This window comes from Hemibagrus wyckioides, linkage group LG09, assembly GCF_019097595.1.
Source record: "Hemibagrus wyckioides isolate EC202008001 linkage group LG09, SWU_Hwy_1.0, whole genome shotgun sequence".
Classification (NCBI taxonomy): Eukaryota; Metazoa; Chordata; class Actinopteri; order Siluriformes; family Bagridae; genus Hemibagrus; species Hemibagrus wyckioides.
The window spans coordinates 22475214-22489227 of NC_080718.1; the positions used below are offsets into that span (position 1 = coordinate 22475214).

Below are 14014 nucleotides of genomic sequence, written 5' to 3' on the forward strand. Positions count from 1 at the left end.
ATTCATATATAATTGCTGAATGCAACCAGTAAAGAAAAAAAATGAATAATAATAATTATAATAATATGGTTATCTGAGACAGGTCATCCCGGTTTCAATGGATAAATGCATGTTTACTTGGATTTGAAGTTAGAAGTTTAAATGTCCCTGTAATGATGGAGCAACACCGAGCGTGGTGTCACTGCAGTCGCATGGTGAGGACGGAGGCGGTGGAAGATGATGCAAGTGTTGAAGGTGTGCAATAACGCTAGGGGTCTAGGGAAGAGCCATAAGTATGAATAATCAGATGAGCTTCTGAGAACTGGTGGTGGAGTCATCTGTGGTTAAAGCTCAGTAAATTACAACATTCCTCATCGCTTTCCCATCTGTACTCCTCCCAATCCAACCCCCATCCGACTCCTCCAGAGTTCTACACTCAACAGACTACTATATTTTATCCATTTAGAATGCAGAGATTTCTGCTTTTAAAGATTAGTGCCTGATAAATAGTCACCTACTGATAAATGTCACCTGAATGTGTGTCTGCGAATGGGTTGGCATCCGACCCAGGCTTTATTCCCTCCTTGACGTTCCCAGTGCAACACTGCAGTCCTGCTCAGAAAGTCAGTGAGGAATGTATGGAGGGTAAAAATGGCCTTCTCTTTACAAAGAGGCATTGTTTTCTTGTCAAGCCGATAAGCTAAAAGCCACTAAATATAACCTTCAGGCCAAGAGCAATAGCCATGCCCTCGACCTTCACTAATCATACAGGGGTCTGAGGTCTCTTTTTGTTGTACGCTGACCTGAGTGCCCCCTCTCCAGTTCAGGCTTATTGTTCACTTATTCACGTTACCCAACACCAAGCCAGATGAGAACATATGACTCAAACACAATTTGCATCCAGTCATCATCACATACTGCCATTCACAGATGGTAATGCTAATTTACTCATTTTTCTTCAACATCCTGTCCGTGTTTTAAAGAAAACTGTGTCACGATTAACTTTTAATTGAATAAAACTTTTGTAAGTTGCTGTTAACAGGTTTGAATCCAGTTAAGCCATGCTTATCTAACTTTAGCTTAAATGAATAACTGGGCAATTAAGCTGATTTTGTTTAGGAAAGCTCAAGCCTGAAACACATTTCTATTGAAATATTTTTGATGTGTGTTAATGATTCTAGTGTTACATGCTGTGTTTTTGGCTCTGGCCAATGCTAGCACAGCGCTAGCAACACTATTACTAAGTGCTAAACGTCAGCTTTGAGGATCTGAGATCCTAAACGCAAAAGCTTCCTTTCTCCAATACTATTTTCCATTCACATTGTCATATTAATGAGAAATCGAACGTGGTAGTAGAGGAGACAGAAAAAAATGATATTTCAGAATTCACAGCAGTGATATAACCTAGTTACGCTGAGTAATGAGAGAAACTCGGTTCGGCTAATTAATGATGTACAAGACGATGAGCAGGACGGTGTTAACTTCGGTAGCTGATCTGTTTGAGCTGAGACGAGGACGTGAAAGAGCACTAAAGCACTGCTGCATCACTTGAGGCAGAGATGAAGCACCACTATTCATATTAATATCATTAAGTTAACCAATAATTTTAGAATAATTTCATGTTAAAATGATTTTCTCCTAACAGTTTAATACTATCCCAGTCAGGGAAGCGCTTCCGGTCTCTCAAGGCCAACACAGAGAGAGAACGAGGAGGAGGTTCTTCCCGCAGGCCACTTCAGGCCTTCAACCAGGACAACACCTAGCACTATTAATACATAGACTTATAAATACAGACTTCAGATTTCTCCACACAACACCCACACACCTGTCAATACATTTCTGTTTTGCCGTCTATCTTGCCCTCTGTTTTTCTGTGTCTATACATCAAATCATCAGACATTCATAAGAGGCATTTCACTGCAAGTCCTGCTGGGTACAGCTGTGTGTGTGTGTGATCAATGATCAAAAGTCCATCGAAAGTCATATTAATCATGAAGGTTGATATGTAAGACTTGAATTATGTCCAAACGAACACGATGCATTAGATCTCACTACGTATCACGCTTGTGTACAGGGTGCTGGAGACAGCTTCTTGGGTGCACTGGCCTTCTACATGGCCCACTATCCGTCTCTACCTCTGGAGGAGATGAGCAGGAGGGCAAACCTGGTAGCTGCAGTGTCTGTGCAGAGCGTCGGCACTCAAACGTCTTATCCGTTCAAGAAGGACCTGGCAGAAGAACTGTTTCTGAAAGAATAAACTCTTACCTTATCCACTGCACCAACAGAATTGTGTCCGATATTTTAGAAAACAGTATTAGAACGTTAAATGCTGTGTATAAATTTATACCACAGCGCTGTTTAATTCTCAAATCTGATCAGAAGTTGGGCATTATTTCTGTGTGGACGGTAGTTCCAGCTGTAACATTAATATTAATGTGCTTGTTCTAATTATAATTAAATAATAATTATTAATAAATAATAATAATTGTAAATAATAATAGAAATTCTGGACAAGACGCTCAGAATTATAATAAACTAATTTAAAAAGAAATGTTATTTTTTAAAAAAGCTGTTTTTGTTAGGAGACATTTATTGAACATTTCTGGGAAGAGTCTCGGTTGTCGGTGCTTTGTAACAGTCACGGTGCTTTGGAAAGCTTTCCAGCATGTAAATCTTCAGGACATGAGGAGTTTCCTGTGTCTCGGATGAGCAAAAGAGAGAGAGAGGCTGGGGAGCAAATGACTATTTATCTTTAATAATAAATGATTATTATTACTATATTCTTGATTAACAGGGACTCTTGGGTGTTCCACAACATTAAATCTAACTATAAATTGGTAAAATGTGCAATGTGTTATTTATTAATCAATTGAATATTGCAATCTTTGGCAAAACGCTGTGGTATAAAAGGAATAAGACTCTACATACTGTGTCGTTATATAGAGATAATCCATTTCAGGGTATTATGACCAACACTTACATAAGCACTTCTAATGAGATTTTTGACCAATGTGTAACCTACAGGTGTTTATTTAACATGAGATATGGTGACTGTGAAGGAAGCATATGATTTACATCCACACCATCCAGGGAGACCTAGTGCACTGCTGATAGAGGGGCGGAGTCATCCCGGAAGAGGCCACACCCACACCAGTGTTTTCTCATAGAATCAAGGTGAGCATTTATATACCGTGACTGTAAAATAACTGTGACCGAACCTCTGTTTTATTTAATATGGTGCTTATATGACGTGTTTAGATAATCATTTAGAAATATAATATAATTACGGAATGTTTACGAACTAGACTTATTAAAATAAATAGTCTAAGAATTGTACAACCTGTGTAACTTTGTGCAGGTGTGTGTAGGCATATATTTGTCCTCAAAATGATAGGAACACATGACAATTAGGACTTCCGCAGTGATTAAAATGTTTGGTTTAAGTCTTAAATTATATTTTAAAAAATTTTGGGGGGAATATAAGCGCTTCACTACTGTAAAACAAGCTGTTCCAGGATATTCTTCGCTTCCATATGCTCAAATTTTTTTACATCACTTTTCCGAGCCTGTTTTTCCTGCGATAATCTTCACTTAAATGTAATAAATGAAAGTTTTATGTTCTATATTTCCTACTGCAATATCTTATCAGTAGCAAATCAGAGCGAGACGTAATATCACCTATAGAATTGCATTCGGTATTTAGTAATATTTGACCCTTATATTATGAACGACCCTGTGTTCATATTTATAATTAACAAATGAAATCTGTAAGAATGTAATGAGTGTAGACGGCCTCCCCTTTACTTAATTCCAGGCTGGTGACATTTTTAACAAATATTTTATCCAATACTACTGACATTACTCACTTTGACTAAATGAAATAAATTAATAATAAACAAGTCCACTCTTGAGCCACAGCCAATGTTTCAAAAAAAACAATGATGAAATCTGTTTTATTTTTTCTGGAGAAAATGCCAGCATGTGGTGCAGATTGTGTAATTTTGGAACAAACCGTTCCTTATGGAGGGGTTAAATAGGTAACCATCATTCAGACATAAAGTGAATCATTTTACAATAAATACTATATTTACAACAAATGTCTATGTGCCATTTTCTGACTATTAAAAAAGAAGGATTTAATGTTTGGGGGCAAAAACAGCGCTTTTCATAAAATCAGACTGAAAAATAAGGTTTTATTGCTAAAATTGTCGCTTAAAATACTGTATGTGATTTGGCTATTTGGTTGAATATGTTCATGTTTTTGTAGATTTTATTAAAGCATTTTAAACACTACACAGACATGAAGCTATAAAAAAAAATGCTACATATATATAGTTTTTATTACAGATTAATGCACATTTCACCGGATTAAACAGTAATTCTACGTCCTTATATCATCATAAATAAAGCATCGTTCTGTTTTAAGTGCCTAAGCTGAAAAAGTGGCTATGTGAATTGAATTCTGTTATGTTGCTCCTTTTGTGGTGTACATAATAAATAATTTATCCACACACTAATGATTTAGCCTTGGAGAATTTCTGCGAAACAACCAATGGATATTTTTGAGTTAGTCTGGTCAGGCTTGAACAAACAGGGATTGAAAATGAAGGTAAAACATATAAGTGCCAAATAAAATGTCAGTAATGTTGTACTACTGTTAGTTAACTAGTTAAGTTAAATAATTTTGGTATTTAATATATATATATTTTTTTTAAATCCAACTGATCAATTAATCAAAAGATTAATAGAATAATCATTTATAAATAGATTTTAAATGTATTAATAGGTCACAGACAGAGGACAGTAATATCTCATCTCCATTTCCCTGATGATGGTTTAGTGCCTTTAACCTATATTTATTATTATACTCAGTGCTTATGTAAGAAATTATTTTTAGACTCATGTGATGTGACTTTTGCTTAGGAATACAAAACAATAGGAATAACCCCAAAGGTCACATCGCATGAGTGTCTAAAAATAATTTCTTACATAAGCGTTAAATATAATAATAAATATAGGTTAAAGGCACTTGATTTATATATACCCCACTCAGGCATAACATTATGACCACCTGCCTAAAATCACACGAGTGTCTAAAAATAATTTCTTACGTAAGTGTTAAATATAATAATAAATATAGGTTAAAGGCACTTGATTTATATATATATATATATATATATATATATATATATATATATATATATATATATACATACACCTCACTCAGGCATAACATTTTGACCACCTATATTATAAGTGCCAAATAAAATTCAGGCATAACATTATGACCATATATATATATATCTATCACACACACACCACTCAGGCATAACATTATGACCACCTGCCTAATATTGTGTTGGTCCCCCTTTTACTGCCAGAAAAGCCCTGACCCATCATGCTCTGTGTATTCTGACACCTTTCTATCAGAACCAGCATTAACTTCTTCAGCAATTTGAGCAACAGTAGCTCATCTGGTTGGTTTGGATCACACAGGCCAGCCTTCGCTCCCCACGTGCGACGTTCATGACCCTGTCTCCGGTTCACCACTGTTCCTTCCTTGGACCACTTTTGATAGATACTGACCACTGCAGACCGGGAACACCCCACAAGAGCTGCAGTTTTGGAGATGCTCTGATCCAGTTCATCAAACTCTCTCAAATCCTTACACTTGCCCATTTTTCCTGCTTCTAACACATCAACTTTGAGGACAAAATGTTCACTTGCTGCCTAATATATCCCACCCACTAACAGGTGCCATGATGAGGAGATCATCAGCGTTATTCTCTTCACCTCTCAGTGGTCATAATGTTATTGCTGTGTATACCTATATCCTGGGTAAAAAAAAAAAAAAAACCTAAGCTTTTATGGTCTTAGTAACAAATCACTGGTCAGTCTATTTGCAAGAATTAAACAAATAAATACAGTTAATATGGGATAGCTTTTCCCTTAGAATTCCTTAAATATTTGGCAGAGATGCGTTCACTAATGTACTTCTCGCCACTTCTATTTCTTCCCTAAATAATTCACTGCAGCAAAAGTAAATTAGCAAAGAAGTCTCCGGAGTGCATTTGTGGAATTCTTGCAAATTTTTTTCTGACCAACGATTTGTTGTTGAGACTATCACAAGCTTAATAATGTTGCACACTATAATATACATACTTATTATTTATATATATATATATATATATTTTTTTTTTTTTTTTTTTGAGAATAAAAAACAGAAAAAGACTAAATTAACAGTATTGTGTGATTTTATTGTTTTTAATGTCCTTAAATAAAAAAATTTCACCATTAAAGGTATTTTTTATTTATTTATTTAATTTTTTTTTATTCACTTTTACACAATTATTTTTTTAAATCCTGAAAAAGACATCTACTAACAGACATATCAATATGCTCAGCCAGTGCAGTATTGCTTCCCAGAGCAGTGTTTCTCACTCTGTCGTGTTGTTGATCTCAGTTGGTCTGGATCCACTGTTGCATGTTGTCATGCTTCATGGTGATGTGTCGGATGAGTTGAGTGTAGATCGGTGCTCTTACTCATAGCTGCTTCTGAGCTACTTGCTATTTGAAACAGTGCATGTGTAAATCCACCAAGACAAAGGTCCATGTTTAAAGAGAGCGAATCTTTTTCTTCTCAAGGAACAGGACGTGCTTGTTCACTGTGAATGGATATAAAATAAAAATAAGAAATAAAATGACATGAAAGCAGCTACACTGAAATGACTGTGTATTTTTTACAACACAGATTTGATTGTTGGTGAAAACAGACTAGTTTATTTAAAGCAGAGACACTGAACAGCTCGACTGCAGAGGATTTCACAAAAACATGTTATGAAGTAGAAATGGATTTAAAACTTAGTGAAATGATTTCAGATGGTGGAATTTGTTGGCTTTTTTGAACATATGGCCATGATTCACTCAACAGTGCTAACAACTAGACAGTTTTAGCTCAAAACACACACACACACACACACACGAGCAATAAAATCTATCTTGAAATAAAGTAGGAATTTCATTGTGAATTCTAAAGTTTATTTAACATTTTTAGTAATTATTAAGAATTATTAAGAATGTTTGTGTTCTTTTCTTAAGTACAGGATTCAATCAATTTATTTTCTATACGTTTTTTTATAAAAGCTAAATATGGAGTAAGAATATTAAATTATTTCCTGATCTCATTTACTGGTTTTTATTTTAGTTAGGCTGTCATAAGGTCTTGAACACTCTGAATTTTAACACGTTTACTTTAAACCATCGTATTAAAATATTCTAAAATTAGATATTAAATATTAAAAAATAGATCTAAACGATTACTGTTATTATTATAAATAATAATAATAATAATAATATAGGCACAGGCTCCCCGTGAGGATAGATCAGATAAGCAGTACAGACAATGAAATGAAATATAAAATGAAATAATAATAATAATAATAATAACAAAACAACAACAATTATTATTATTACATTAAATGAGAAATGTTACGTGACAAAATTCTAAATCCCACACAATCTAAACACTCTAATTAGACACCAAACATACTACATACATATCAGCTGTTTCTATATCTATACACTTTAAGCCTCTAAGCACCTCGTTCAGATTAATAAATTATACAAAGATTTTAATTCTGCTATTTTAAAGATTTTAATTCCGCTATTCTGTAAGCTGTGTGCTTGGTCTGCGGCAGTGACGGCGATTAAACTGCAAATAAAACTGGAAGAAACTCTGGGTGTTCAAAAACACTGACATTAAAAGCCAATTAAAACGGTGACACTTTAAAACTCCTGTTCCTTTATTAATGCTTCATTAAGTACTTCCTAATTCAGCACTGCTTAATCCTAATCCCAGTGAGTGTTATAGCAGCTCTTCAATAACCAAACAACTAATCATATATTATTGGGAAGATACTGTTTAATGTTTCCTTTATTTCATCTACATACTTCAAGCATATGTTTGCTGACATTAATAGTACTTATTCCTTGTTCCCCCACAAATAATGTGATAAATCCCTGCCCTTACCTTTAGAATTAAAGTACTGATAACTACTTAAAATCAATTAAGAACTGATTGTTGATCATTTACATTTACATTTCTAGCATTTGGCAGACGCTCTTTTTCAGAGCGAGTGATTATTGATACTGGTATTTGTTAATTAATTTTATTAATAATAATGTTATTGTTGTTAATTAGTTGTTGTTGTTGTTAATATTATTATTATTATTATTATTATTATTATTATCCCCACCATGAGCCCAATTTATTTTTTATTTTTTATAATAAAAAAATAATAATTTTTATAATTTTTATTTAAGACCTAAATAATAATAATAATAATAATAATAATAATAATAATAATAATAATAATAATTAACAAAAACAAAATTAGTACACACTCACTGGCATTTCATTTTATTACATTACAGTGATGGAGAACTGATCTGGGATTAGGGATAAATGTTCAGGATAAATAATAATTAAATTTTTTTCTGTGTTTCTGTACTTCTGTAAAGCTGCTTTGAGACAATATCCATTGTTAAAAGTGCTGTATTAATAATTTTAATTGAACTGAAAATCGAATTTGACTTTTGACTCAGCTTTAAATAAAGAGCCATGAAACAGTTCGTTACCACAATAATCCAATGTTTAAGTGTAGACTGTAAGACCCGCTGTAATGAAGTATAAATTCGAGACACTTGTAATTTACTTGATGATTCCCTTTTAATGCAACGTCCTACTTCTACTCCACAAGTACTTTTTTACATTTGTACAGATTTATAGTCACTAGTTACAATTTCTCATACCCATCCTGTCCAGTGAAGTGTTCCTTTATTTTCTTGAGAAAATCTAAATCTAAATAAACCATTAAACCCTAACCCCTGGGATGAGCTGGAAAACGTTACACATGAAAGCACATGTTTGTTCATATGTTCATATTTAGTTCTCACAGGACAGCGACTCATAAACAAACACATGACGATCTAATGGTGTATGACGTATTGCTGCAGATGAAACACTGTAAATGAGTTCAAATGAGCTTAATCTTAAACATCTACATGTCTATATGTTACGTGACAAAATTCTAAATCCCACACAATCTAAACACTCTAATTAGACACCAAGCACACTTTTAGGGAGCATTATATTGCACATAGAATACGTTTACTTTTGATATTTTATGCACATTTTGCCAATTCTTTTACTTGAGTATTTTCATAGTGTATTATTATTATTATTATTATTATTACATTAAATGAGAAATGTTATGTGACAAAATTCTAAATCTAAACACTCTAATTAGACACCAAACACTAGACTTTAGTAGAAAAAAAATCCAGACGACTGGAAAGTCTGGAAAACAAAACCTCACTTAGAATAAATAATAATAACAGGAATCTTGGCGATTGTTAGTGCTCAATATCTTAATAACAACAACAAACAACTATCCATAAGTTTAGGATAAAAATTACAACGCTATTTATTTAAAAGCTTATTTATTTAACCCTTTTAGACATAGTGCCCACACCAAAGGACAATTTAAAGCAATTTTGGGGAAAATATTAAAATGAAAATCACTTATAAACATTATCTGATTTCTAATTTAATCAATCGGCGTTCTCAGTGAAGAATGGATTTAATATATATTTACAAAATTTGTACACAGAAATTTTGTAAATATATATTATACATTATATGTGTAAGAATTTTCTTCTTAACATTATTATTATTATTATTATTTTCGTTTTTGTAAATATAGATTTTTTTATTCATAAATCATCTGCATCATGCAATTTTGGTCATCATATGATGTAAAAAACAAAAATAATTTTTTTTACAGTTGGGTATATAAAAATATTGGAATTTTTTTATAATGTTTTACAATATTGTGGCTTTTTTCATGATTCCATCTGAGTTTACTTTCTACAGCGTAGATGATTTTTTTTTTTTTTTTTTTTTGCCATGATGAAAAATTCTGTATCGCCATTTTTCATCCAAAATATTTGGGACTTTTGACATAGTTAAAAATAAAGAAACGTAAATCAAAGTATGTATGTATAAATAAATAAATAAATATATAAATAAGTAAATATAAATAAATGACAGAATGAATGGATAAATTAATTCATTCATTCATTCATTCATTAATGAAGTAATACATTAAAAAATTAATAAAAAACAAATGGCAGAATGAATGAATAAATAAATAAAAACAAAATAAAACAAAACACCTGGAACTACTTGGAGATTAAGCTTTTAGAATTAACACGACATCTTTCATGGTGTCCAAGATTTATTTTGTAGTGCTATTCTGAGCTGATGATTTTCAGTTAAACATCCGTCATTGACATAACAGTCAAACCTGACCTTCATCCCTCATATTTGACTTTGCGGATATTTTCTTTTAATCCTACTAACAGCCATTTCAAACCGCTGTAGCGACATCCTCCTGTGACGTCATAACCACAGCTTCTCATAAACCGAGACAGCCAACAAATCAGCCGCAGTACCACTAGAAACACATCAGTGTCTACATAGATTTTTTTAAAAACTCCCCACTAGTTTTCCTTTAAATACCTATCCTTCGCATCACAGCATTTGTAAAGGTACCTATAGGGTCGTGTTTCCGCAACACCAGTTTTTCTCGGAGTCGTCCTCTCTTAGTGTTGAAGCAGTAACCTGTCCCTGCAGCGCTCATCATCTGCACCAACACTGTCCTGAAGTACAAAAAAACACATCCATACACATTATAGCCTATAATACAATAACATATAACATATAACAATCTATTTCTCTCTGTGCCACAGTAATTCAGCGTAAAATGTAAACACAACAACATGCAGCGTTCTCAGGCAAAAAGAAATGTTGGGATTTGTAAAGGGGTGATGTGTGATACGATGGGACTTACTTGGATTTGCTCTTGGCAACTAAAAAGTTCCAGGAAACAAAAAGAGGAGTATCAGGTATTATCAGTGACGTCACAAAACACCACGTCATAAATAATTAGACATGTCGTGCACGTGAGCCTGTACAATTAGATATATTAAGCGGGAGGTCTTTTGTTTTTTTTTTGTTTGTTTTTTTTTAAGCTGAAATTTGTTGACATTTAAATAAAAATCTTATTACTTTAAATAATTTTACTTTAGAAATCTGGCAAGGATGTATTTATTTTATAAACACCGGCATTTTATACTGCAGTATCATCTGCTTATCTAGCTCGCTAATAAACCCTAAAGCTAAGACACCCTACGGCTTATTTTATTTTATTTTAATTGTAAAAGTATATATATATATATTAGCGTCCGTTAAATTTCTTTTTACTCACGGTTCACTGCGGTGAGAAACATTTTTTAAAACGGATATTTCTGCAGAATTGTTACGATAAAGTCACATTGAGCTGAAGGTACCGGAACTTCCGCGAGAATTACTTTCAACTTCCGGTTAATGTAGCCCGCCCGTATTGCGACGCATTCTTTAAAGTAAATAAGGTTGTGTGAATTCTTTTGTTTTACTACCCGTATTATGAAACCACTTCCTCTTAAGCTGAGCGTGAAGATCGATTGGACAGTTTGACAGCTTGTCACAATTCTGTTAGCCAATCGTCGTTTAGGAGGCGGGATTCGGATATTCACGCAGAGAAATAATATCTTAAGAGAAGCTACTTCAAGCAGCAGCATTTGGTCTAAAAATATCTTTTAAACTTAGAAGTGCTTCCATAATTATTCACAAGAATATATATATATATATATATATATATATATATATATATATATATATATATATATATATATATATATATATATATATACTGTGGATTTTCAGGGTTTATTGTTATGGGGATAAAATATAATTTACTGTTTATGAAACATGAGAGTAAACTCCATTGTGAACTTCTGAAACTGTGATTTTTATGGATTTTCTCCTTCACCATTCTCTAGAAAAGCCAGTCTGGTCATGGCATGGGTCTCATTCCTGGAAAAATATTTATCCTGTAATTTATTTGATTTTTAGCTGTTTATTATATTAATTTTTCTTAAATCAAATATATACTTTTTGAATTTCCGAAAGGAATTAGGATAGGTCAGTTAGTTCTCCAATTGTCTGAGGTCTGGAAAAATTATACAAGTGATTACACAATTTTTAAATTGAATTGTTGCTAAAATTATTTTATTTTATTTTATTTTATTTTATTTAACAGAAATGTTATGTTTGCTTTCTTCAAAATTGTATAAACCACCCAACAAGTTGATTTTTAGCTGGTTATTATATTATATTTATTTTTATCCAATATACACATTTTGAATTCCAGAAAGGAATTAGGATAGGTTAGATAGTTAGTTAGTTCTCCAATTGTTTGAGGGCTGGAAATATTTTTTTAATTGAATTTTTGCTAAAATTACATTTTGTTATTTAATTTAATTTAATTTAATTTAATTTAATTTAATTTAATTTAATTTAATTTAATTTAATTTAATTTAATTTTATTTTATTTTCATTTAATTTAATTTCATTTCATTTCATTTCACAGGAATTTTATGTTCACTTTCTTTCGAAATTGTATAAACCACCCAAGGATGTAGACACATAGTAAAAGCATTATGACATCAATATGCATCATCATTATCATCATCATCATCTCCAGTAACCGTTTTTCCTGGTCAGGGTCATGGTGGATTCCTGTAACTCTTTATACACTCTGGATGGAAGTCCATTGCAGGGTTCCATGAGCTCATGTATTCACACCTACAGGCAACTTAAAGTCACCAGTCCACCTACTGGCATATTTTTGGGAAGTGGGAGGAAACCAGATAACCCAGAGGAATCCCACGTGAATACTGGGGGAGAATGTGAAACTCTATACAGACCTGGGGCTTGTGGAGATGTGAAATAAACTCCCTGCTGCATTCAACATGCATCACAGAAGAGGAATGTTTTCTTTCTTTTTTTTTATTTGACTTCAGTAGATGATATTATATTCTGAAAGATGATGTAGTCCACAACTTTTAGATAAATAAATTAATTAATATTCTATATTAATATTGGACAAAGAAAGAGGTTGGGGAAGAGTGAGGGGAAGTGATACTGCAAAAACATGCACAGCGTGCTCAGGAAATGAATTTGTTGGACGGTGCACGAGGTGCCACCAGCTGGCAGGAAGTGTGTGAAATAGCCTGCGTCACTGAGGCCGAGACACAACACCCACGGCCTGCACTCTCCCATTCACGCTGCTAAATTAGGCCATGTTCTCCTGCCTCTTTTTCTCCACCACTGACATCAGCAGCACGTCATCAGGACTTGGTGTGATGGAAACCAAAGTGCTGGAAAAAGGTCCAAGTATCTGCAAGCAGAATTATTTGTGCAATATCAAATATTCCCTCAGTCTAGCTTAAAAATAGACAAAAGGAGAAATGGAAAAAAAAGAAAAAACAGATCACTTTAGTGTCCGTGATGGCATATTTTCTGAATGTCTAATGAGTAATAAAAACCTTAGCAACTTCCTGTTTTTCTTAAGTTTCTTAATTTATTTATATGAAGAAATAAAACAGGACAAATGGAAAAAATAGATGTGTTTTTGTTTTTCTGGCAGAAATATGTGGATATCCAGAGTCTGTTCTTAATATTAGTTGAATGGAAATGTGTATGAGGAGGCAGGCGTCTCTCACACACTTTTTTGCTCTGAAATCCCACTCAGGCTGTTTGTGTGCTCGAGCTGGCCATGATGTCATATCCAAGTGCATCATGTTGCCATGGAGATGGTAATTCACAGGACCAGATGATGATGCTGTCAGGGCCTCTTGTTCAGCTCTACATGTGCAACAGGTTTTTAAATTAGAGCTCTGGCATGTTTAGGGCTTATTAAAGACAACTTGACTGCATGATCAGGCCATATTTCAAGTAGCGTGGACTCAGTCCTGACTGCTGTGACTCTGATGCTGAAATCAGAAGCTATTTGTACACCAGTCGTAGTACGAGCTTATCAGACACAACGTGAATCAGTTAAAACGTCTTTTGCATTTTCTTTCCTCTACA

The 14014-nt window shown here is 33.3% G+C and overlaps 2 protein-coding genes across 7 annotated transcripts in view; one reads left to right on the forward strand and one right to left on the reverse strand.

The window, feature by feature from the left end:
- Positions 1-6135, forward strand: part of rbks (ribokinase) — a 44622-nt gene extending 38487 nt beyond the window's left edge. For 4 of the 6 annotated variants that reach the window (XR_009205747.1, XR_009205745.1, XR_009205746.1 and 1 more), the window contains exons 9-10: positions 2054-3153; positions 5410-6135. Coding sequence is in view for 1 of the 6 variants with exons in the window: in XM_058398742.1 (XP_058254725.1) it covers positions 2054-2236 (183 nt within the window). In the remaining 5 variants the exon portion in view is untranslated. Of the gene's footprint in view, positions 1-2053; positions 4579-5409 lie in introns of those variants that run through there. The other 2 variants (XR_009205749.1, XM_058398742.1) reach the window with 2 other exon arrangements.
- Positions 6136-6280: 145 nt separating this feature from the next.
- On the reverse strand, positions 6281-11438 carry mrpl33 (mitochondrial ribosomal protein L33). The gene is made up of 4 exons (XM_058398303.1): positions 11310-11438; positions 10893-10911; positions 10595-10701; positions 6281-6644 (listed from the first exon to the last, which is right to left on the reverse strand). The coding sequence occupies exons 1-4, from the start codon at positions 11329-11331 to the stop codon at positions 6595-6597; spliced, it is 198 nt and encodes a 65-aa protein (XP_058254286.1). The 5' UTR covers positions 11332-11438; the 3' UTR covers positions 6281-6594.
- Positions 11439-14014: the final 2576 nt, after the last annotated feature.

Coding starts and splice junctions, on each gene's coding strand:
- mrpl33 (XM_058398303.1), bottom strand. CDS start 11,331: ATGTTTCTCACCGCAGTGAACC. Junction 6,645..10,594: donor GCGGAAACACGACCCTATAG/GTACCTTTACAA, acceptor ATCCATTCACAG/TGAACAAGCACGTCCTGTTC.